Here is a 27,352-nt window from a genome sequence, read left to right as displayed (position 1 = left end):
AAGTTAGCATGACATAATTTTAATCTATCGTAATAGCATGTAATTATTTCCTCTGCGAAGTTAAGCATTTCCTCCGCCATTGAGTCAGTTCCAGCTTTGGTTTTTTACTAATCAATTCAATTTAAAATAAAATATTAGAAGGGCATTTTTTGAGTAGGGTGAAAGAAACACCTATTTAAACTTTAAGAACTCGTGTCGGGACCTATTGACACCCTACTCTGTACTATTTGAAATTTGAAATTTTAACACCTATCCTTATCAAAAAAAAGTAGATTAATGAAAAAATGTCATATTACTTAAATTTTATTAGATAAAATTAATAAATTTTAACATTTTGACAAAAGTGTCAATAGGGGTTCCCTGTCGAAAAGGTGTTCCTTCGACCCTATTTATTCAAGCCCTTACATTTTGGCACAATTAACAGGAATCAAACCAAAGCTTTCTAGGACAAATGATCGAATATTTGACATTTACAGATTGACATCAGATTATAAGATATTTGACATTTAAAAAATTCTAACGTTATAATGACTTAATTATAGCAATAAAAATTACCACATTATTAGTTTCACTTATAATTTCCTTTATTTGTTCTTAACCAACGTGAAAAAGTTATTTGAATATATTTATAACAGTCTGTTTTATTAGGCATGTAGAAATATTGTTATCTCACAAAACCTTTCATTAAATACTGAATATTTCTAAAGTGATAGTTTGTTTTAAGATTGATATAGATAAATAGACTTCATTAACAAATTACAACTTGATTGCGTTTTCTGCCGACTTACCATTACCCACCTAAGAAGCTCTAAACCAACTTTTCGTCTTTTGAACATATCAATTGAAACTCTAGTATTTTATTTATCTACATGCATTCAATTTCGTATTAATTAGAGAAATTAATAAAAACAAGAGATATACAGGGTGGTCGAAAAAATTCAATAAGATTCAGAAATCATAGCTTCCAAACCACTTGTGACACTGGGTTCATATTTTGTATTGTTATGTCATTATATTGTCATTATATTAGTTAAAAGCTCACGAAAGCCTTTCTGAAAATATTTTATGAAACTTCTTAAATCCGTAATGTAACTCAAACGTGACAAATTGATGACGCGGATGACGCTATATTTTACTGAGAAGTTAGAAGCAGCTATTATTAGGGCTCTTAAAAAAGCTGGATGTAATTAAACTTTTCATTTTTCGAAACATATCTTGGTACAAGGATACTTGCAGCATTTTAGAATGCTTTAGTGGAGCTGTAAAAAAATTGCTTCGTCACTAGTCATTGTTCTTAAGGTAGAGAAATAAATTGAACAAAATTTGCGTAATATCTGCAAACAAGCGGACCGTGACACACTTATATCTCATACAATCATTAAACGAAAATTTGAAAATGACCACCATATGAAACTTTAAAAATCACAAAAACGATCCTCAAAAAAAAATATAACTCGTTAGAGCAAAGAAGTAATTTTGCTTGCACTTTTAAGGCGAGTTGCAGAATTCTTTTGATGAGAAAATTTTCCAATTCATCAATTGATCAGCCGAGAAAATGATTGTGTCTACCTGAAGGGAAAATCTTACGATAATTTAAACATTCGAATGGACACTTGAAGTCAAAGCTCACCGTTTTTGAAGGCCTGGACTTCCGTGATGGCAAATTATCGATTTTCAGTCTTTGATACCGTGATTTACAGTTTTTAATACAGTTTTTGATACCCTGAAGAAGGTCACATTCAAGGACCAAAACGTCGGCCAGTACAAACATAAGGAAGAGCAAGAAGGCTTTTAAACCTAAATTCCAAATTTTACCTACATCATATCCTAACGGTCGACTCTCAACATTGGAATATGATTTTTTTAAAATCTTCTCTATTTCCTTTTCTTATGAAGTTTGACAGAATCTATGTCAAACTGTTCAAAATGCGAACATCGTTAAAAAAAAGATAATTATAAGTTGGGACCGTACGAAGCAATATCACTTTCCCCTATGTTCAAAATATCGTCAACCAGAGCGAACGACACTCAACGCGGAGCCGCCAGATCAATCCTGGGTAGAAGCAGAAATTTTTCCCATTTCCACTCTGAAGATTAGTAAATTGAGTCATTATTTCAGATAAAAAATAACGTAATATTGAGGTTATAGAGTCATAAGGTTGGTCACGAGACCTCAGGGCTTCTTAGAAATATTTTAGTAACTTACAATAATAATGTGTTCATGACCTGATTTTGACACAAAAGCAAGATTGTGTTACTTGGGATTGTTCTGTCTATAAGTTCGAGCAATAAAAGCAGACAAATTATAATAGGAAGTAGTTTTCTTTGTAGATTTTCTATCTATCTTCTATCTATCTTCTTTTGTTCCTTAAATTTTCTTCAAAATTATATTAAAATTTATTAATTTTTTTCCCAAAAGGCTATAAAGGAACTTTGAACAAAGATTTAGGGCAGAATTACATTGACAATAAAATACTCGCCGTAGCCTCACCGTATTTCGTTAATTTACCCACTTTCATTTCAATTCTTACGCAGAATCTCGATTACCGTATTACCTTATCTCATACTTGGTGGCATTAGGTGAAAATAATATATGAAAATTGGAGAAATAAAACGAAAATGCGATAAACGGTGAACAAAATAAAAACTGTACGAGATATTAATCGTACAGTTTTTTTACTCACTGTTTATCGCATTTTCGTTTTATTTCTTCAATTTTCTTATATTATTTTCACCTAATGCCACCAAGTATGAGATAAGGTAATACGGTAATCGAGATTTTGCGTAAGAATCCCAATGAAAATGCGTAAATTAACGAAATACGGTGAGCATCTTACTGTCAATTTGATTCTGCCCTTAAAGAAAAAGTTTTTCAGTTAATACTTTTCATTAAATATTAACAATACATAGGAATTATTAAAAATTCCTTATATTCCTTAAAGCTCTTTCGTTTTTACTAATACTATTTTCATAGCATTAAACTATACTTCTATGTTAAGCCCTCTACTATAAAATTAATAAATTTATTTTCTAATTTTATTTCAATTTTTGAGAAAGATATTATTGCTTTAAATTTAAAGATAATCAAATAAGATGAGAGTTCAAAGCGAGTACCAAACTTTTATTTAATGAAATGAAATATATAGGGGAAAATGGGGCTATTTTGAGCTGTAGAGCAACATTAAAATACGATTTTTCTGGTATTTCTTAAGGGAGCAGGTCCTTAAAGTTATTTTATCTAGTTCTACGATTAAGAATTCTACGATTACGTATTAAGAAAGAGCCAAGTTTCTTTAGAAATATGCAAAAAATTGTACATCAATGCAGCCTTAAAGAACTAATAGACCAACCTCTCCGTACTTAAATAAATTTAATTTTTTAGTATTTCGAAGTAATTTTAATCTGATAACTCATAAGCCTTTTACGTATAAACCTGGCTAACTTTTTGAGTGTTTGTATTAGCCCCACTTATCAATAATTAAATAATAAAAAATATGTCGGAAATTGATTGTGAAACTGAGTTTTTAGGAGTAAAAAAGTGTTGAATTCGGGGCCCAAGACGTCAATCTTAAGTCACACCAGATTCAGTTGATCGTTCTAAATTTACTTCAAAAGTTTTAACATACCAACTGCAACCGCCTAATTTTCGTCTGCTGCAGACGCCTTTAGGATTCACTTTCAGGTATTGCTACTGCTATTTCACATGGTGGATATCATTAAATATAGAAGATATTAAGTGAAGTCGCCGAAATAAGATCATTGCGCTCAAGAGAGAGAGGGAGAAAGCTCAAATGTCTGAAGGAGCACATTAAAGTTAGATGAGTTTGCCAAATGAAGATGGCCTCGGATATGGCAAGTTCTCGGGAAATTGAGAAAAGCATCCACTTACCTGAAATTCCATCATGTGTCCACCAACTTTCCCACGATACACCTAAGACCGTGTCACCTGAAAATAAAAGAAACATGTGTTGTGAAAAATAACTCTGGGTTATGGCATTAAAGAGATAAGCATAGTTTGTATACATAAATATTGATTTTAATGCCTATTTGCTCATTTGTTTGCCATGAAAATGAATTATTCAGGGCTCTTAAAACTTCCTTCTGTCTCCGCTGAGGAATTTTCTTTTGCCCAAAAATGTGGAAGAGACGATGTGAAAAAAAGGGAGACAAAATGAAAACAACAGAGAATGTTGGATGGGAATTTTCGTATATTTTGGTGGAATCAGTCATTTTGGGTGTGAGATGAAAATCCCACAAGAGATTATCTCTGGCAAAAGTTCAAGCGAAAGAAGGGACTCTTTCACCTGGAATGATAAAGAAAATGGAGCGACAAAAGCTTTATACCAGCTGCAGAAGTGTTTTGAAACTTTAACTTCTTCCGGGTTAATTCTGATGCCATATAAATAGGAAGATAAATGTTCCAACCTACTTCCCCAAAATTAATCCACCTTTTGGGGATTTTTGGAAAGGCTTCCTCTTATTCCAGCTAATTTATCGGACTTCAATACAGAGTAATCCCTAGTTACTTCACCATAATGAGCGATACAAGGAACAGGTAGAATTTTCCTTTCAGAAATCGTTTTTATCTGTTTAAATATGATTATCATGAAATGGAGGCGCCTGGTGAAAGCTCTGTTTTTATTTTTTCGATCATGAAAATCTTCAAAATCGGGGTTATGTATTCAAAATATAATTATTTTGAGATGGCGGTGTCTGGCGGAAGCTTTCTTTTATTTTATTGGTTACGAATATATTTAAAATCGGTTTAAAATATTTACAGGTTGCCTCGTATAAGCTCTCTTTAACTTTATCAATCACAGTAATATTTTCTAAAATCGTTTCAAATGTTTGAAATTTTATTATTCTCAAATGGACGCGCTTGGTGTAAGCTATTCTTAGCTTTATTGGTCATATATAGCTTTAAGATCAGTTTTAAAATGTTGAAATGGAGGCGCCAGGTGAAAGCTCTTCTTTTTTTTAGGTTATGAATACCTTCAAAATCGGTTTTAAATGGCCAAAAATTAATTATTCTGAGATAGAGAAACCTGGTGCAAGGTCTCTTTCATTTCACCGGCCACTAATATCTTCAAAATCGGTTTTTAATATTTGAAATTTTATTATTTTCGAATGGAGGCGCCTGGTTGGAGTTGTTTAGTTTTATCGGTTAATAAAATCTCTAAAAATTGGTTGAAATAGTGTCGAAGGAACACCTCTTCGACAGGGAACCCCTATTGACACTTTTGTCAAAGTGTTGAAATTTATTTAATGCATCCAATAAAATCTAAGTAGGGGGAGGCTTTGAACTTTCGCATACTAAAATGATGTTCAAGTTCAGTGATTTTTTCTGACTACCATGCAAACCGTATGGATTCTCCAACTATGCCAAAAAAATGTCTTACTTATAAGGTTCATAATCCCACCAAACAAAATTCCAGGAAATCCTTAGATTTTCCTCCAGAGGAAAATGAAAATTTAATGGCGATTTATCCGATAGATGAATCAAGTTTCTATTATCGCACACGATTCACGCCATCATTGAACACCCCATTTTCACCGTAAATTTTGCACCGGACACTAAAAGTTGCACATCATTGTTTAAAGGGAACTCTAATCTACTTGATTAACCCATTTTTATAAGGAATAAAACATTTTAATATCACTTTTTTGGAACTTTTCTGAGAGATGTTTTATTGACATTAAAAACCATTTTTTTGCTTGATTCTACGAGAATTTCACTCCGGAAACGGTTAAATCTGATGAATACTTTCTTGAAAAGTCCAAATATCACCAAATTTACACGAATCAATAAGTTTTTAAAGCTAAAAATTGACTAAAACTCTGCAAGCGAGAAGACTACACAAGATTCCACCATTCCTCCACGGAGCCGGATATGCACAAAAACGTTTGAATGCGCATCATTGAAGATTTCTCTGTTCCTGCAGCTGCAGGAATCGGGATTTAGCACAGATATTGAGCTTCAGCAGGTGAACAAGCTAAAATTTTCACAAAACAGCTTCTCACGGACAATTTCTTTTCTTTGTCATGCAAAACAACACAATAGTGAGGTTATGTCAAAGATTGTCAAAAACCAGTTGTAAACTGTATGAGCTTATTACAGATGTGATTCTTTCATTGCACATTCAGTTTGTGCAAGCTTGAAAAATATTTTTATATCAAAGAAATGCAAAATTGCTTAATAATTACTCAACTGCAACCTATTTGAGTCAAATTACTTCTTGTTTATCAATTTTACGATTTTTAAGTTTTCCTTTTTAGTGATGGATCAAATCGGTAGATTACAATAGATGTGAATATGAGGGATCGTATCTAAAATGAAGTTTCCTGGAAAATATCTGAAAGAAGCAGTCTTCTATTTGCGATCGATGAATCTGAGTCAAGTTTGTGAATTTTGTTCCACCCACAAAAAGTGTCTGTTCAGCCTAAAAGATTTTTACTTAAATCTGATTCCTAATAACCCTTCTACCCTCTGTGATAGTAGTTTTTCAGAAAAGTGATATTAATTCTGCACAATCGTATGAAATATTGCACAGCAAAATTACAGTTTTTGACCTGTTTTTATTTTTTGCTTCCTGAAACTAGGAAAAAAGGATTAGACTCTCAATTTTTTCAGGAAAGATGGGATTTAAGGTTAGCTATTACAATATAAAGCCATATGCCAGATTCATAAAGGAATATGGGAGAAATATGAAGTGTCCGAAGGTAGCGTATATGCGAACGATCAAAGCCTCCCCCTAATATACCGTTTTTTCATTAATCTGTGTTTTTCGATAAGATAAGTGTTCGAATTTCGTTTTCCAAATGATACAGCGTAGCGTGTCAATAAGTCCTGACACGAGTTCTTAAAGTGTCAATAGGTGTTCCTTTCCCCCTATTTAAGGTTTTAAGATGGGCAAGCCAGATGGAAGCTCTTTGTGACATTATCGGTTATGAATACCTTTAAAATTTGGGTTTAAATGTTCAAAACTTTGAAATGGAGGCGCCAGGTGAAAGCTCTTCTTTAGTTTTCGATTTTGACTATCTCTCAAATATATTTTAAAAATTCAAATTTAATTATTCTTGGATCGAGGCGCCTGGTGTAAGCTCTCTTTGACTTTATCGGTCATAAAAATAGCTTTAGGATCTCCTGTAAATTTTAAAAAGTTAACTATTCTCAGCTAGAGGCAGGGCCCTCTCGACATTTCATTTTTCCATACGTTTTTGCAGAGAGGCACTGAATACTATTAGCAATTTTTTTCCTAAAGAGAATTGACTTATCAGTCTGATATATTTCGAAATCGTGCATTAAAAGTTATCTAAAAATACATATTTCAAATTATTCGCCGAAATTATACAAGAGATACGAGTAAATTTGTTTAAGTCGCTGTGCAATATCTGCAAAATTTTTACAAGGAAAAGTCAAAAATAGCTTCACTTTTTATTATGCTTGATAGGCCCCTGGTTAGGGGAATTTAGAGAATGCCCCCTGTCATTTAATCGATACGAAAATCTTGAGATTCATTTTTAAATGTTTAGAATTTTGAAATGGAGGCATTAGGTGAAAGGTCTCCTTTAGTTTTAGGCTATGACTATATCTTCAAATTCGGTTTTAAATATTTAATATAATAATTATTCTTAGATGGAGACGCCTGGTGTAAGTTTCTCTTTGAGCCTTTTATTAACTAATATTATCAAAATCTGTTTTAATGCTTGCAATTTTATTATTCTCGAATGGGGGCGCCAGGTGGGCGCTGTTTTTCATTTTGTCTGTCAGGAAAGTCTTTAAAAATGGGTTAATATTTTTAAAATTTTAAGATGGACAAACCAGGTGAAAATTCTCCTTTATTTCTTAGATTATGACTATCTTTGCAATTGGTCTTAAAAATTTAAACTCTCTTTAATTTTATCACAAACTAGTATCTCCAAAATCGACTTTAAATGATAAAAATTCAGTTATTCATAGACGAATTTGCCTTATAAAAGTATCGTCTTTTAACATCTTTCACAAATATTTCTTTAAAAAAATTATTTCATAAATATTTCTTTAATTTATCTTTTGTAAATATGCAAATATGACTCCAACTTCATTGTACTTTTGTATATTTTTCCCTTTAAAGCTTTAAAATTACCTTCTGCAGATATTACACAGTTGTCAGGCACAGAGACACGCCATTAAAACTTTCAAATAAACTAAACTTATCGTTTCCTGTTTAACTTCTTCAAGTGCACATGGTACGACTCTTAAGCTAACAAAGAGACACACAAGGTAGTACAAGTGGAAGAAAAGCGGTTTCTATGGTGTTTCTTTTGCAGATTATCATATCTTAAGATACATAGTTTTAGCACTCCAACAAGATAATTACACTTGCATTATGAATTGAGATGTTCCCTTTCTGAAAATGCAATTAACTAATGAAAAGTATAGTAAAGTTATTAGTATTGTAACAACCTAAACATCTTAAACTTTCGCAATTAGAAAATCGATTTATTTACCAATTTATTCATGAATTATTTCTTTATGGAAAGTATAAGCTAAAGAAATCATAGAGAATGATTTGCTAGTTTGTAAAAAAAATAGAATTCCACGACGAATATTGTTAATTAAGCACTGTTTGATATTCTCATACTGTTTTGCAATTTCTAGCACTTGCATCTCTTGCGGAATAGAAAAGTTTTTCTCTGGATTTGAATAGAAATTATTCTTTGATATCAATTTTCACATGAATGAAAATTAGTTTTTCTTCTTCATCTTGCTTGGTACAAAAAATTTCTCACTAGCTTTCATTTTTCTATCTGATTTAAATATGAAATAGAGCTACAATTAGTTCATTTATTTTCCATTCTCAATACGACAGCAAATTAATAGGTTTTTATTTTATTTTATTTCAGAATATAAAATAAATAATTAAAATATAAAATAATTCGACATAAATAAAAAGGTGCACTGATAGTGAAATTAGAATCACTAAATATTATTTTTTTAATTAACACAGTTTTGTAAATTATTTTAATCAAACATACTTAATTTCTCATATTCTCACAAATTCTCATGTGAAATTAAAAAAAAATATGATTGGCGTATCTCTGGCTAAGACTCTGATAAAGTGGTTTAATAAATGAGGCAATTAATAACAATTTTCTTAGAAATTGGAACAGAAAATTGGTTCTGCTGATTAAATATAAACCAACAATATGTATTTAGTTTAAAATCATTGCTAGAATGCAGCGAATAATTTTCAAAAATACATTTTATTTTTGGATTCTGATTTCGATCAGAGGAACACTGACGATTGCTGGTGCCGTATCAAGAGAAAAATGGCCACATTTAAAAAGTTTCCCTTATTCCTTGAAATGAAAGAATTTGGAACCCATGTAATGAGCTTTTAAACACATCCAAGATTTTCTAAATAGCGAAATACGATATAATTTATTATCTTTAATTGTTAGACCTTTCCAAAATTAATCAAATATAAAATATTACAAACGAATCTTTTCGTTCTTCATTTGGTAAAAGGGATAAAAGTCCTTAACCCTTTAACGACGAGACACTTTTTACGGACTAAAAATCAACAATAAAAGTTAAACTGAGAAACGTAATCAATGATAAGTCTTACATCTAACCTTGGAAAATCCAACAGAGTCTGACTCGGTGTATTTTGTGCTTCTACGCACGATAGGGACGAAAATAGCCCAAAAATTTAAGTAATTTTTCTGACAATACCAATGAATAATATTTTTCGCTTTAATAAAAAATATTACGTATGAGTATTGTAGTTTTTATTGCCAAAAGGGTTTTGCTTAAAAAAGAATTGGGAGAATAAAAAATAATTAAAATCATTTTTCAATATGAGAATTTTAAAATTCGCCATTTTTTAGCTTAAATATTTACTACATAGCAAACAGCTAGAGACTCTCAAAAAATATTCTAGATTCCTTCAATCTTATACTTTACAATTATATACAGACATGAGAAAAAAAACTTTAGGCAGTCAGGAAAAAGTATTTTCTTTATGGGACACCGGTGTTCCAATCGTCCTTAAAGGGTTAAAAGCATAAATCGACTTTTTTTAAGAATACTTTTAGCATTGAAGAGATGTAATACACTGAAACCTTTCCACCTTAATTACCTTAGTAAAAGAGGTTTAAATTTTTCAATAAGTACCAAGTCTGGAATGAAGATCATAAAAGGATCCTTTTTATGATGAAATTGAATTTGTTTAACATTTTTTCGAGGCGAAACGCTATGTATGGTTCCTCTCGAATAAAATTTTTCAAACTATGGTGTACAAGAGCAACTATATTTTTTCATGTTTCAAGGACATTAACACTGTGTTCTCATGTTTGCCCTTCCAAGTAAGCCTGTCGTTCAAAATCTATTTCTAACTCAATCAGGACTTGTCTCTGAGGACATTTTTAACCACAATTTTCTTATAGCATACCTTACAATGATGTGCTAGACTGATTTCGACACATTGAACCATTTGAAAATCCTGAATTGTTGTTGGTTTCTTAATTCTATTGGCACGTGGAACCGGTGGCAGCTAAAATTCCCAGTCTTATATTTACGTAAACACTTTATTGTGTTATGGATTATTGATTATCGTAATTTAATGTATTCAGCTATGATATTCATGATCATTCCATATGCTTTCGTAGCCTCAAAAACCTAATAGAGCCTCTAACAAGAAAGTTCTATATTTGCTCCAATTTCTCATAGTTTTCTTTATCCAAACTTGAAAAATTAATTGTCAAGACACTAAATAATTATTGACATTACACTAAAATTTTGTTACTTTTTTAAATACTTGAAATAAATTTGAGTTTATTACTATAAATAAAAAGTCAATTCAATTCAATTTGAAGTTTATTTCATGCCTAAAGATACAATGCTGTTCCTATTTAAGGCTATACAAAAAAAGTGGTCCTATTTTATTGTCCGATCAGATTATCGTGAAAATAGACATCTCTAATGGCCAAAACAACACTTAGTCGTCGTACGGATATCATTTGAACATTTCTACATCAAAATTATTTCAACACATTGGAATAAAAAATTACAAAAGTTAAAAAAGTAGGCTTATAAGGGGTGGTCTTATTATATTTGCCACCACTGTATATTTCTTTAATGAATTTGATCTATTTTTTTAATTTGTGACTTAAGACTAGATCTTAAAATGTATTCCCATTAGGTCAAATTCTTTAAAGGCATATGGGAAAAATATGAAATATTCGAAGTCAGAGTGCGTCCGAAACCCGAAAGCCTTCTGCTACATTTTCGTGCTCTGTTTAAGTCCGACTCGAAATTACCCAATTAGGGGAAGTGTGCCAAATTTCGGCCAGTTTCTAATTTCGGCCACTTTGAGTGTAATTTCGGCCATGCAAATAAATCAATTAAAATTATGTATGTAATCTTCGAATAGTCAATGAATTCATTTTGCTTTTAAATATTTATTCATTTTAGGACGTATTAACACAAAGACCGTTAAATTTTAGGTATAATTTGAATTTAAATTGCGTTGTAAAAACTCAGTGTGGAAAGAGTTTTACAAAAAATGTGACAGATCGATTGCGTTTCTAGTAGTCTTACGATTTGCGGTGAAGTGCAAAAGGTTTTCTTTCGGTGTTTTTCATAAAAATTGATTAGTTTTCATTAAAGATTGTTTCTGTTTATGTTAATAATGAATTAATCTTTAAATTTCGGATAAAATTTTCCAGCTGGATCCTGTATTTCGCGTAAAAAAATATTTACTTTGTGAGCATCTCTACGGTGAGGTAGTGTTGCCTATTTCGGCAACATCTTTTGCTTTCCTAAATTTCTTATTCATTTTATTTTTTTTTCAATTTCTGAGTTCTACAATGTCCAGAAAAAAAACCATAATTTCTATGAAAATTATTATGTGGAAAAGGCATTGGAAGAGTTCAGGAAAGGCAAATTGCTACGGGAATCTGCGCGTAAATTTGAGATGCTACTCTTTATGTCTTCACGAGAAATTACACGGAAAATATCAGGGCTTGTGGGTCATATGAACGTATTAAACTAAATATTAAACTCGTTCCGTTTGACGTTTTGAAATTTTCTATCCGTTGCGTTACAAAAGGTGGCCAGAAAAAAGGTGGCCGGTATTTCATACAAAGTGGCCGGAATATTACCCAAAGCAATGTCCATATTATTATTAATTTTTCAATATTTTAGGAAGTGATTTAAAGAAAACAAAGATGATAAACTAGTTTTCAAGGTTCCACACAACCATCCCGAAAAGGTAGTAACAAGAAATATCAATATGAATTAAAAATATTGCATTTCAAACTTAGGCTTCGGTGCTTATATGCAACTATGCCGAAATTTGGCACACTTACCCTAACTCTCTACGAAATTTACAAAATGAAAAGATGTACCTAGAAAGACTTAAAAATACTACTTTTGATAATATTTTTATGAATTTCCCTTTTCAAGTTCTGCCTTCCCATTATGAACTGAAGCAATTGAGTATTTCAGTATTTGTTATAAGGGACATTTTCCCATATACCAGCCTTAAGTATGATTTACATGCAAAACTTTTAAGGGGGGAATTTTGTGTTTTTGTGCAACAGAAACAAAGCTGTAATCTCCCATTGAAATTCACCAATCCGAGAGGAAGGAACTTAAGACTTTGACTCTGTGAGAGGAGCAGAAAAAAAAGCGCCAAGAGGAAAGTCGGTATGTTAAGGTTCTAATAGGGGCAAAGGGAAGTGAGAGTCCTGAGAAATTCTGTACAATACTTTATGGATGCTTCCTGCCATAAATGACGACTTTGAGGTGAGATTGTGTGGGAAGTTTATCAAAAATTGATAAACTTGAAAAAGTCGAAAGCGTCCTCTCATTCCACCCAAAAATATTTCCGATCCACTCGAACCGAAGCACCCAGTAATCAGCTTGGGGAGGTTTTTGGGGAGCCAGAAAAGAAATTTTTTGGAGATGGGGTAAAGTCATATTTGCTGGAACATTTGCCATGAAGATTGGGAGGAAAGATGTTGAGAGGTTTTTTGGGGAGGAAACGACCGTGTGCAATTGTAAATTAATTAAATTGAGAATTTTTGCTGGATGCTTTCTCCCATCACCATCAATGTTGTGCATGTAAATTAATCAATTATGCAAATGACAGCGCCACAGTCGCTTGCAGATTGCCTAAAGTGGTTAAAATAAAAACAAAAAACCGAAGCCATCGATCGATATTTTAGGTACTTGCACCGTCTTTGGCAGGCACAATGCCATTGGGGGGAGGTTTTGTGAGGAACTTCTGGAGGAAGACATTGTTTTATATGACCTTCCGTGAACCCAGTCGAAGCAGTAAACCATACCGTGTTATTATGAAGTCGTTTCCTAATTCCGGTAATAATTTATAATCGCGCTAATACTCCTCCAACGTATGCCTTGCATCGATTTCACGACGAGGCGGAAGGAAGACTTTCTCACACACGTTGTTGAAATACCCAGCAATTCGGGCGAAGCTTTAAATTTTAGAATTTCATCAATTCAGGTGGAATACCCCCCTCAGATTCCTCATTTGGAGTCATTAAAAAGGGTTAATTAAGAATATTTTTTGGACGATTGAAAGAGGTTTATAAAAAGTTAATTTGAATATGCCAGTGGTTCTCAGGGTGAACCATAAGCGGCGATCGGGAAAATTATGCCGATCTGAAGATAAAAATCGACTGATTGTCACTATTTTGTTAAGAAATCGGCACAATCTATCCAGAAATCGACAGATCAGCATGTTGAACTTGCCATGTTCATTCACAAAAATCGGCAGATCGGCAAGATTTTAGTGAGGAATCGGCGGATTTAAGTGTCAGTTAGCTCTTATGAATTAAAGCATTCGTTTAAACTCGTGTAACATTACAAATTTCTTACGGACAATTCCAGTGGTAATGTACTGAACTGGAAACATTAATCTTGTGAACTGGCATGAGATCAACAGATCAGCACTCCAGTGACCTGAACGGCACAGTTATGTACCCCTTGGAAAATTCGTTTGAATGGCGTAAATGGTTCTGTTCAGTAATAACCTTTCGAAGAGACAAAGCCACTCGAAAACCAAGCCAAACCAACAAGGTAAAAAATGTTGGCACATATTTGTTCCAAAAATTAGCTCGTCCACGGACACCATAATTTTCGGCACAGTCTTGTTAATTTTATGAGACTTAGAAAGATAATCAATATTAGTAACACATTTGTTCCAAAACGTAGCTCGACCACGGACACCGAAAATTTTTGGAATGAATTTGTACCTTCTAGGAGGAACAAAATGATACCCAATATTAGTAACGAATTTGTTCCAAAAACAAAATATCTTGTCTAGTATAAAATCGTATCCCTCCTCTCACACTCAGTCACCCGTCACCGAAGCGAGGAGGACGCGAGCAGGACGTCTGTAAAAAACACTCTTAAGTTGGATTATTCGGAGAGAATCTCCGTCCTGGATAGAGGTCTAGATAGAGGTATTGGTCAGGGGTCTATTCTTGGACCTCTGTTCTTTTCCCTATTCATCAATGACCTGCCCTCAGTACTTTGTAACTGTTCCTTTCATCTTTATGCAGATGACCTACAAGTCTCTGTTGTGGGCGAACCTTCTGATTCTTCATCTTCGTTCCAGTTGCTAAACGCTAATCTCTCTAAAATTAAGAACTGGGCCTCATTGAATGGATTAGTTCTCAACCCTACTAAGTCTCAAGCCCTAATTATTTCCAAGAGAGCTTCAAACTTCTCGGTCTATCCCATTCTTCTCAGTGGCGAAGTCATCCCTGTTGCCGACCAAGCAAAAAAATTTGGGCGTTATTTTCAACTCAACTTTGTCCTGGTCGGATCATGCCACCTCCATTTGCCGCAAGGTCAACTATTCTTTGTATACCTTACGACGCTACCGGGACCTCACGCCCTTTGACACTAGACTTCTCTTAGCTAGGTCACTTCTTTTGCCTTTCTTTACTTACTGTGCAGAGCTTTTCTTCTCGGCGGATAGTGACACAATCCGCCGTTTGTCTGTTGCATTTAACAATTGTGTCAGGTACATCTGCGAACTTGGTCCCCGTGATCGTATCTCATCACACAGAAATGTGTTTCTGGGATGCGATCTTCCATCTTTAAGATGCGAGCTGCACTCTTCCTGTTGGGCCTTGTGGAGTCCGGATGCCCTGCCTATCTGGCGTCATTTTTGACGACGGGGGGTTCGGCTAGGGTTCGGGGGCTAATCGTGCCGAGAGCGCATTCTGATATTTTTAATCGCACACTCTTTGTGGAAGGAGTGAGTGTCTTCAACTCACTTCCTCGGGAGGCTCGTGATTTTGAGGGGGCACTTCCAGGCTGCTCAGTAGTTTAAACTGTGCAGTTTCGAATTCTCCTCACTTTTCTTTCACCTCTGTCATATCCTCTTTCCCTTTCCCTTTAAGTTTTTTTTAAGTCTTTTGATTCCTTTCCTCCGAAACTTCACTGCACATTTGTAAGAGGGATACACCCTAATTTGTGTGGTTTCCAATAAATTAAATTAAAATTCAATTGAATTGGATGCGGCAACACAACTGGTGGAGTTTTCAACCAAGAATCAAAAACTCAACTCTTCTACCAGAGCTTTCGACACGCTCCGTGTATTCTTCCATCGTCAAGTGTGTCAGTGATCTTTGAGTTTCGATGACTTTGGGGATTTTTGTGTTTGGTGGGAGGCATTCAGTGTTTTCCGGATGGAGAAATTATACTAATTAGTTACGGATGGAGATTCTCTCCGAATAATCCCACTACTGTTGCATCAACTGCAATTAATTTCATAGACTTTTAAGTGGATTCTTATTTGATGTTCCTTATAAACTTTCACAACCGAAATCCATTTCGGTACTGTAAGACGAAATCTTTTACACGAATTTGTTCCCAACAATGGGAACAAAAAGATTCCCCATATGAGTAACAATTTCGTATAACAAAAGTTGCCTCGTCCACGGACACCGAAAATTTTTGGAACAAATATGTTACAGAGACACCCCTGGCAAGTTGCCTGAAATTTGAAGCCACTTTCTCATACTTCGATTTAAATTTATATGGGATTTTTTTGCACTCGCGACCATTACACTAAATTACAAAAAAGTAAGAAGTTTTTCCGTATCATAAGATACCTTACCGTATGGAGCGATAAATATACCAAATTTTTGTTTAAATAATTTTTTTCCTCTGAGCACTGTGAGCTGAGTCCGAGATCAATTTCGGAATTGGCTTCAAATAGCATCATATAAAAAAATTAACTTGCCACATGCTTGGTTACAGATGTAGGAATAATATTGTTATAAAAAAAATGTACCCATTTGTTCCTGACAATAGGAAGAAAACAGCCGAATGCAGCAAATTCTATGCCAACTTTCAGTAACGAAATTGTTTAAAACGAAATCAACTCAAATTTGTAGACATTCCACAGTATCAAAACGGTTCCAAAAGAAAACTCTAACAAAATTGTAACTATATTTCGTAACAAAACTGTAAAGAAAACTTTTTGGAAGAAACAAATATCTTCTCTAGGTACAAATTAATTCCAAAAAAATGTGTTGTAAGGAAATCTTGTTCCAATATTTTGGTGATTTTGATCAGTGTTCAAAAGTTTTTACCGTATAGGGTGGAATCACCACTTCTCGCCAGTGCCCCACTTCTCGCCACGCATATTGAAATCGCTATTTTTCACGATTTATGAAATAAATTAGTCGCAAAGTTACTTGTATTTTTATTGCTGCTACGTATAGAGTCCAAAAAACACTAATTTTTTGTTTTGAATTTAAATGTTTGAGCATTTTTTAGAGGAATATTTTAAGCAAGTGAATCGAATCCAATATTTCTTACCAAATATAGTAAGTGTCATGGAACTTTTATCCAACAAAATTTAATTTTTGAATAAATAATTTGCCTATTGGACATTTAATTACATTCGGCGAATACATAAAAATTGTATTTAGTTAGTTAATATTTCATTTTATATAATTTTTATGTAAAAATAAGCCATGGCGGAAAGTGGTAATATTCTAATATTGATTCACCACCTATCGCCATAGCTTTTCAATAGGCGACGCTAACTTCACTTCATGGATTCTCAGTTGTCAAATCTATATTATTTTCTTTCTGCAATAGTCTAATAATTTGATTTTTCAAATAAAAGTGAAGAAAAATCATTTAATGTGAGTAATAATAAGGTGATCATGAGGAAAAGAAATGCTGAATGTATTCTTTGCATATTATTGCTCAAAATAATCGAGTTTGAACTTTTTCAAGTGGGTGGCGAGAAGTGGTTAAAGAACTGGCGAAAAGTGGTAAAAAGTGGCGACAAAGTGGTTATTTTTGCATTGATAATTAAAAACAGATTTTCAGGTACTCCCGTGTTAAATTGTAGGACAATTGTTTTGAAGAATCTAGAGTCAATATATCTAAGTAGTTTTGTGTCAAATTTGAGTTGTCTGATAATAAGGGGGCAAAAGTTATAATACAATGAATTTCACTTTTTCTTAAAAGTGGCGGTAAGTGGTTACTTCATCCTACTTTATAGTTTTCGAGACAGCTCTTTCCTTAAGTAAAATTTTCTATTTCAAAGAATTGTAATTACTTTTAGGTTCTCAATTATTTATAAAATTGCTGAAAAGGAAATGCTATAATATTTTTAAACTTTAGAATTTTTATAGCATACCCATAAAAGTATATTCAGGTTGAAAATGATAAATAGACATTTGCACAAAGATTTTTAATTTAACATATCTATGAAAGGTATTCTTTCATTCAAAATAAAAAGTTATAAGTTTTTTTTAATAAGAAGATATTATGGCACAAAATTTTCTCACAGCCGAGACGCACACCGCTAATTCTAAATTGTTTAAGATAGGCAGTTGTGATTATTTATCAGTATTTCCAATTTATATCAGAAAAAAATTGCTAAGCCAATTATTAGTAAATGCCATAGGGGCCATAGGTAATTAAATTTATAAATACAGAAAAAAGCTTTACAATTTGTCCTTTTATTTTATGGTTCTCTGGTGTATGTCTCGACTAATTATATGATTGACAATGTTTCTCACTTTTCAGAAGTTATTTCATAGTTTGGTCATTTGGGAAAGCTCTTATGCAACTGACGCACTAGTCAAAGCTCAAAAAATCCCTGAGGATATGATAAAAAATCATTTTGCAAACTAAAAGCCATTAAATATTCACCAGTGGACTATTGAGGACTAAACGAGGCGTGTGTACATCATTCGACCCAAAAAGCGGCAAATGACTGTGGTCAGTGTAATTTTAATTCAGACTCTGGGTTGTGCTTCCTGCTGTGAGAACTGAAAAATAGATTAATTTAGAGCTCAACACCGGGCTTTTCCCATCGCATGGGAAGCTCGTTAAGGGGCTGAAGGTGGTTCAACTTGGACAATTGTGCGTGAAAAGAGGTGGACTTTCACATCTTCAACCACAATATCTCTTACATTTTCTCTTTTTTTCCTCATGTTTTTTTCCCACCAACAGTTCCAATGCTCGACCACGTGGAAAATTCACTTGAACAGGAATTTCTGATATTTTCCCACAACTTTCGGTTACATTTCAATACCCTCAATGGAGTTCCCACTCCCCGGGAGGAATGTGAGAAGAAATTCAATTAATTTTTATCCCAGAAATGGGGAGAGTTTGGCTTTTTTTTTCTTTCTTTGGAATCCAGTGTATCAATATTTTCGAAAATACCTCTTGAGGAATTTTTTCTCCATAAAACATGTGATATCTCGTATTTTTTTCAGAAAAACATTTCTTGTGCAGATTTTTCCATGTCAAAAGAGAAAAATTGTGCTAGTTTTTTTCCGAAATCAATGCAAAATGTGCTACAAAAGAATGCTTCCTGGCTTTTCTTTTTCTTTAAACCGAGATATGGAAAAATTCTCAGTAGAGATATTGGAAAATTGAACCAATTGGTAAGGAAAAGAATTTCCATATATTTACCATTTATGAATACTCTATGTGAAATACATTTTAAATTGCTGCTCAAACCAACTTTTCACAATTCAAAATTAAACAAAAAAATATATATTTGTTGAGTGACTTAAATTTGAATAATTTTTTTAGATTCAACAAATTCTTCAATTTAAAAAAAAGTGACTGAAAATAAAATAAAAATTAAAAAATTAATTTCCTGTTTCGTGCTTTTTTTTAGAATTTTTTTGAATATTAAAATTCTCTAATTTCATAAAAACTTGCTGTTGATTGATATTCCCCTTTTAATACTTAATTCGATTAAAATACAATGGAAACTGCCCAGTTTTTAAGGTACATTGCAAAGTCCCATTTATTGAGAAACATAGAAACATAGGAAAAACCAAGGGGAAGATATTAGGGCTAAAATGTGTACACCACTTCCAGACACTTCCACAATTTGTATGGAAGAGCCCTTTACACTTCCAGCATTTTGGAAGATTCCCCAAAAATTCTGCGATACTTCCAGCACTTCTTGCACTCCCATACACTTCTCATTACTTAGGAATCATTAATTTATTTAATAACTATGAAAATATTGAGAAGGCTTTATCAAGATGTACCAAAAGAATTCTTTTTATGGATTTTTTAAAAGACCAGCGAAGCTAATTTTGGAAAAGTCACTCCCTAAAAAAATGTATTGTCGTTTCTCGTTTATTGAAACTGTTTTGGAAAGTCTGTAGGGTAAGTGTGCCAAATTTCGGCATAGTTGCATGCAAGCGTCAAAGTCTCAAGTTTGAAATGTAATATTTTAAATACAAATTGATATTTTTATTCTTTCTTTTGTAAGAGTGTTGCTTGGAACCTTGTAGACAGTTTATCGCCTTTATTTACTCTAAAATCATTCCTAATACATTTTAAAATGAATAAAAATATAGACATAGCTTTGGTGCTCTATTTCGGCCACCTTCATTCTCATAGTTCCTTGCCCTTCAGGAATTCTTCCAATATCTTTTTCACGTCATCTCGTTTGTCGAAGCTACATTTTTCGTTATTCTTTTGCATTGTATAATCTCTAGAGCACGTAAAATCTAAAAGTTCATGGAAATTCGAGGGACAAAAAAGGTGGCCGAAATTGCAAGCTGGCCGGAATTTGGCACACTTACCCTAAGTGACCAAAAGTACGAGTGCAACAACTAATCTAGCACTTCAGAAGTACATTATCGGCCAAAAGTTTCTTAACATATCATATTGCCACAGAAAAAAATGTTTTCCAAAAGTTGATCACTTTTTATCGTTTAAAATTTTCTTGTCACATGTGACAAAGTTACTTAAGTTACTTTGAAAAATAGATCATCCGACAGGACAGCGGTCAGATTAGTGAGATGTTTTTTAAGCTTACTCTCAAAACTCCATGCCCCAACACAGTCTTACTTAATTGCCGTTAATCCGAAAGACTTCATATCCGTTTGACCACAGCACAGGATCCGGCAAATCCTGTACTGCGGAATTGGATAGAGATGTCGTTGGATAATGAGCTGGCGTGATGGATATTCTGTGGGGACACTTCCGCTTTCCAGGCCACAATTGCAAAAAGAAAATTTAGAAAAGTAGCAAGAAAACTAATTATCTATTAGTAAAAACCTTCCCAAGTGATTACTACTGGTGATGTTTCTCCATTTTTCCAAAAATAACGAACTTCAGGAAATCAAAAAACATAGTCTAGTCAACCACTGAAGAAGGTCCACATCCGGACCGAAAGCTCTGGGCAAGACAGAAAATTTGTTTTTCTTCTTGAGGTGAAATAAATTTCCACTGGCGATTACCGGAAGTGTCCCCACAGGATTGAGATGTCTTTGGGTTAAAAGATCCCCAACAAAAAGTACCATAGTAACCAGTAATACAGTTCATACAGTTCCAACAGTTCCCCTTATTTCTTTCAGGGGAAAGTTGTGGCACCGCTGTATCGAGCTTTTTTAAATAGCGAAATACGATCGAATTATTGTTTTCCAAAATCTTAATAAACTCTTCAATTATTATCCATAAATTTTCTTCCACTCGAATACTCACAATATTGTCATCAATGTTAGAGACCGTTTAAAAAAAAGTTGATCCTTTCAAGACTAAATCCTTATACAGTGCCCGCTCTCTAATCTGGATCGCCGTTATCCAGACGAGCTATCGACGGTTATTTAAAATCATTTTGAGGTCATGCATAGTATATGCATGTGTGTTCAGAAATGTAAATGAATTATCCTGTGATTTTTTTTTGTTTAATAAATGACGTATAATAGCATAGAATTCTCTAATTATATATCTTTTTAACCTTCTTTAAAACTTTTATTCTAATTCTAGAAAAAAACCTTGTATTATATTTTAGAGACGTTGAACAAATTTAAACAATCCATCCGGATTACAAAGCGGAAATCTGTCTAAATAGAAAAAAATAAGCCACGCCCCCTGAAGGGGAAGGCTACTAGGGGGTTACTATGGGAAGGGTTTCAGGCTTCGCTCACATTCTGTCTTTGAACAATTTATAGTTTTTCCCTTTCTAATTTAAGCGTTCTTTCGCGATCCATTTTTGGGGATTGGGGATCCCACTTCTGAATTTGTAAGCCTTGATGGGGCCCTTTGAAATGATATCATAGCTTATAAAGGGAAAATGGGGAACTGAAGGTTCCACCCATCTCTTAACTTATTCGGAGTGAACTGTCCACGGCGACTGATACTCACTCACTGATGTACAGGGACAGCTGGCTCGAACAAAAGCCCCAGCAACTTTCAGCACCCGTCCAGGGATGGGTTGGGTGTGTTATAGGAATGATGGATTGTGATTGGTGGGTTTGGCCGTCGACTGGGTTGACAATTGTCGAATGTACCATACGTTCTACACTTTTTTCCTATATATTCCCTCAGTAGATCTGACCTACGGCAATGTAATTTATAAGGTAGTCTTTGGTCACATATTTCCTAAAAATAGATCAAATTCATTAAAGGAATATGGGAAATATATGAAGTGTTCGAAGCCAGGGTATGTGCGGAGCCTGAAAGCCGTCCCTTTATTATGTTGTTTTTATCAGTGAATTTATAATTTATGTCTGTAAACTATTCTATTTCCTCCCTGTGTCCAAAAAAAGAAAACTTGCAACGTGCCTTAAGAGATTATTTGCATTGAATTTTGCAGGACTTTTTCCGAGGATCTCAAACAGAAATTTCCTCCTCTCACTGAATAATTAATCTTCTGGCAAAAAGTTTTACCGAACATCAATTTAGAGACCTTTGTCGAACATAGCACCAATATAGGAAAAGCTCAATAAATTCTCCCAAAAGTATTCTCCGGTGGAAGATTTTCCTTCAATCTGAATAGAGCTCGAAAGAGTTTTGTGGCAAGTTAACGAACTTCATGGCGAAAAGCGACAAGAGTTTTCCGTGTGAAAATTGCTTTTGGGAGGGTTAATTCTTTCTTCGATGGCAAATCTCGCAATTTTCTCTCGACTAATGCAAAACTTCCAGTTTTGCTGGAAAATCTCTTTTAATTTTCTCAAGAATTCTCCGGATTTTTTTCTACTATGCTTCTCTTTCTGGTTCTTTTCTAATCATTCGTCTTATTGCTAGAGGAGAAGTGACATGCAACATCTGGTCCACAATTTCCAATATTACACATCTCATGGGACAAAAGTGGTAAGAATTTATTTAACCCGGTATATGTTCAACTTTTATTCCAGTGGAATTGTGGAAGAGGAGAAAAAAAGCGCGGGAGGGTTTTAGAATGTTGAAGAGAGTGAGAAATGACGCGGTAATTCTAAGTTGTGACAATTCAAGAAAAATATCTTTCAATTTTCCTCAAAATTACATTTTCTCAGTGTCGTTTCACTCAAAATTAAAAAATATTCCACTCTCTCTCTCTCTAGAAAATGTCTCAAGCTTTTCACTCCCCAAACTATTATTCTTATTTTATGGTGAAGTGAAATGTAAACTTGTTCTCTCAACTTGCTACCCAATGCAATCACCCTGGCAAATTGCACACATGATCGTATAAAAGAGATTTTTTTCGCAACTTAAAAAAGAACTTTCTGTGTGAAAAAGAATATTATCTTGGCGGAATGAGCTTTTACCAGGCGTCTCCACTTCAGCCATAAAAATAAATGAGGTGAATAGAGAGAATGCTTATACGGTAAATTCCGTTTTCAAACTCCGAAAAAAGTAATTAAGTGACATAATTTGTGTTAGAAAATCGGAGGGTAGCATTCAAAGCCATAAGTGATCCTTGATTTTCCAAAAAAAATGAAGACCATCAGCGTGTAAAAATGTTGAGGATGGTACAGCAAGAAAATATTTAACTGTCATTTAATACTACACACACATCGCCAGGACAGAGTTTGTTGTCCATTTGGCACTCCCAATTTCACCCTTAGACGCGCCCAAGAGGTGGTCAACTACTGAAATTTAAGGCAATTTTTTCTGCATTTTATTCAGAAAGGAATTGTTAATCCTACAAAGTCAACCAACAGGTGATTCATTGATCGATATATTGCAGAGTGTAGGTAGATTCCAAACATAATAATAATAATAATATTGGTGGCACAACGTTTCATAGAGAAACTTAGGCTTTCCAGTAAGGGAAATGCGGAACATCCATTATTGTTTTTTCTTATACAGGCATGCGATTATCAGTCTCATGCCACGTGAAATCAAGTGCAGTGAAGATCACTGGATTCATTTCGAGCCAACACCTTTAACGCCAGAAAAATTCCTGGTGACCTAAAAGGGGCTCGAGTGCTCCACCTTTTGACTCATTAAGTGCCGTATGAAATATATTCAAGCTATTTTAGTTTAATTAGTTTAACTTTGATATTAATTTATTGATAATATAAAGAGTATTTCCCATAATATTAATTTAGATTCTCAAAATTTTATATTTCCAAAGGACTTACATGTCTTAAATTACCCTACTCTCCCCTAAAAGGAACTCGCTTAAATGGGGGAATAAGTCCTAAAGTATATTTCAAAGTAAAACCATGTTTAGAAGCAAATCCACTGCAAAAAATAGTATTCAATTTAGCTTATGTGTTAAAATAAATAAAATGAACACATATATTTATAAAAAGAAGTAAAATAAAAAAAGAATACAAAATTAAATAGGGTTACGTGTGATATTTGTGGACATGGTGCTTTTCAGGACACAATATGGGTATTTTGGGACACATCAAAAATCCAGAAATACTAAGCTCTTTACGTATCAGATAAACATAAAACTTCTGAAATTTTATTTAATTTAAAGCGTGATATACGCGTGAATTGTGAGTGTCACATTTCACTTTTTACAAAACGTTCAGTGTGGTCAATTTTGCAGATGTAAACACAAACAGTACTTAGTTTTTTCGATTTAAGTCATTTTAAAAGTTAAATTTAAACAAAATTTTTACGAAAGAGTAAAGTTTAGACCTTCTACATAAAGGTAAATAATCAGGCTCGGTGAATTTTATTTACATAATAGCGACTTTTGTCTGTCCCGAAATATACCACTCCTACTTTTTTACATTTTTTGCTATTTTGTATAAAAACTCATGCATTTTTCAATATTTTTCGATAAGAATCTTATTCTGAATAGCATAAGGAACATAAATATTTGTATCAACAAAGAAAAGAATAATTTGAGGAGGCTTTAAGCTCTTTGAAACTTGGAAGTGCTAAAAAGTGTCTCGAAATACCACACGTTACCCTAGGTATCCAAGGACGAAATATTCGTCTTGACTTTCTCAAAAATATATTCTAAAATTTAAAAAAAATTAAGAGCCAAAAAAATCGTGGAAGCAGGGTAGTGGGGTGGTAATAAAATAAGACTGTTCTAGATAATATTTTCTTATGGGGGGGTCGTCGAAGACCAGATGGTGATATCTCTTACAGTTAGGCATCTAGACGTAGCGAAAAAAAACAGGATTATATAACTGCTTTTTCTTGTAGTTCGAGCAGTATAAACGACAGTATCCGAGTATTACCAAGAACGCTTATGGGAACTCCAAACTTCATATTTATACTAGAGCTATGTGTTAAATTTATATACAATAAAGACTCAGATAGTTTGACACGTCATGATTCTTCTGCAGTTATTGAACTAAGTTGGATTATATTATTAAGCAATTTAAAGTAATATTATGATGCTTCTTTACAATAATATTGTGGCGAGTCTTGGAATTTTCGCTTAGATTTCAAAAGTACTTTCGGAAAATTGTCTTAAATAGATTGTTTTCAGCAGATTCTTTTTGTTTTACTATTCAATCATAGTAAATAATAGAACATAGTAGATATTCAAAAAAATATATTTGGAAAAGGTGTTGTATCTTGAAATTACGCTTGGGGTATTTTAAGACAAGTTTAAATATGTATTACGAACATTTGTTCGTAAATGTTCGTAAACACACAAAAATGTTCTTAAAATTTTGTTATTTGTTCGTAAATGTTTGTTTTCCTGTCGAACATTTTACAAATATTTACGAACAAATGACAAAATTTTACGAACATTTTTTTGTGTATTTACGAACATTTACGAACAAATGTTTGTAAAAGTACAAAAAATGTTCGTCAAATGATCATGTTACGAACAATGTTTGTGAAAAAAAGTACAAACTTTTATGAATATGTTTGTAGGTTATACGATTCACGAACGTTTTGTAACTCCTTCATACACTGAGAAAAAAAGAGTGTGCGATTAACATTTTTTCCTCATAACATTAACACTTTTTAGGTGTAAAAATATATCAACATTTTTTAATGTTAATTTTACACCTTTTTAAGGGTAAAACGGGTAAAATTAACATGAAAAAAGGATAACTTTAACCCCTAATACACCTAAAAAGAGTATTATTTACACCGATTTCGGATCAATACTGCAGGGTAAAATTAACATTTCCGGAATGTTATTTTAACTTTTTCGGATTTCTCTCAGTGTAGGAATTCATAAACATTTACGAACATTTTTACAAAATTTTTTTTTCTGTGTATAACCCATAACAACCATAATACACTCCTCAAATGTACTGAACCCGTAATTCTCACCCCTCACTCACTGGACCAGTAGGGGAATTCTGTAATGATGTGACAATGTCAAATGACAAATTATTGTGGTAAATTCAAGAACAGGATATCATTAAAGCTCGATGAGCATCGGATGGCCATTGCAAAGGAGCACTATGAAGAAGCTCCTAATGACTGATATAAATTTTGTTTTTGATATTTTTTTCGTATTTATCACATTAAAATTTTTAAATTTGTCATATGACATTGTCATACTGTTATAGAATTTCTCTACAGAACTTCACTCACTCCCCCTCCACGAATATATTGCGACTATTCTCTCCGTTCCCAATAGATTAAAAATGATAAGTGATTTTCAAATTCGGTCCGTTGCGATTCAAATACATATAAAACCGACTTCTGCAAAGTTCCCTTCATGAGAATTCAGAATAATAAGTGCAGAAATTTCCCTTCTGGGGTGTGGAAATTTCTCAAGAAGGTCCCTTGGTATTCTCATTAAAAAATTCCAGCCTATGTCGCCCTAATGAATCCCCTTGAAAGATTTCAGTGAATAAATTTAAGCTGGAATTGTTTGGGCTTTCCCATTAGAAATTTCTATTTTATCATTGAAAATTTTAACTTAGCGTTCCCCGGGGATTGTTCCTAAGGAATTCAGTAAGAATTCGAAACTTCACATGTGTAAACTAGAAAGTTCTCAAGATGAAGTCTACAAGAAATCCTTTTGAAAATGTCAGCCTATAGCTTCCTAAGGAATGTCAACTATTTAAATAAGGAATAAAGGAATATCAACTACTTTGCGAAATCACAGCACTGAGTCATTCTGTTTTCCATTTGACAAGTGATATTTTCCCTCAGGTATACCCAGTGAGGGGAAGATTTTTTATAGGGACACTGGAAGTCCCTATAGTTATATTTTAGTTGTGGGCGAGTAATCTCAGAGTTATTACGACACCAAGTGACTTTCGCAATAACCGTTAAATTAGATAGACAGATAGATATTTCATCATCAATGACTTATTATTCCCCACTTTCCGTCATTAGACACTCTGACGACTGTTATAGGATTTTTGAGAGTATAAGATTTTTGATATTTAAAATCTCTATAACGATGAAAATAATTATCTTTCAAGTATAATATTCACAGGGAAGGTAGAGGGTATAAAGAAGTATCCAAAATACGAACAAAATGATTTTTGTGAAAATTCTAGTTATTCGACTTATATTCTGTATCGTCGATATTTACTTTTTGGTGAATATATACTCACTTTTAGGTAAATATGTGAGTAGTGAGTATTTTTATGTTTCTCCATACAAAAAAGTGAATATGTGAATACAGTCCATTTTTTAGCTCAGTTATTACCCCCTTGGGTGTGTGTA

The 27,352-nt window shown here is 33.3% G+C and overlaps 1 protein-coding gene across 1 annotated transcript in view; it reads right to left on the bottom strand.

The window, feature by feature from the left end:
* The window catches only part of LOC129807780 (carbonic anhydrase-related protein 10), a 228,803-nt gene that overhangs the window by 83,437 nt on the left and 118,014 nt on the right, over positions 1 to 27,352 (bottom strand). Inside the window, exon 3 of the mRNA XM_055857262.1 lies at positions 3,890 to 3,946. Within this exon, the coding sequence (XP_055713237.1) occupies positions 3,890 to 3,946 (57 nt within the window). The remainder of the gene's footprint in view (positions 1 to 3,889; positions 3,947 to 27,352) is intronic.

The sequence above is a fragment of the Phlebotomus papatasi genome, chromosome 3, assembly GCF_024763615.1.
Source record: "Phlebotomus papatasi isolate M1 chromosome 3, Ppap_2.1, whole genome shotgun sequence".
Lineage (NCBI taxonomy): Eukaryota > Metazoa > Arthropoda > Insecta > Diptera > Psychodidae > Phlebotomus > Phlebotomus papatasi.
The sequence above is the reverse complement of the archived record's forward strand: the minus strand, read 5'-3'. Positions and strand labels throughout refer to the sequence as shown.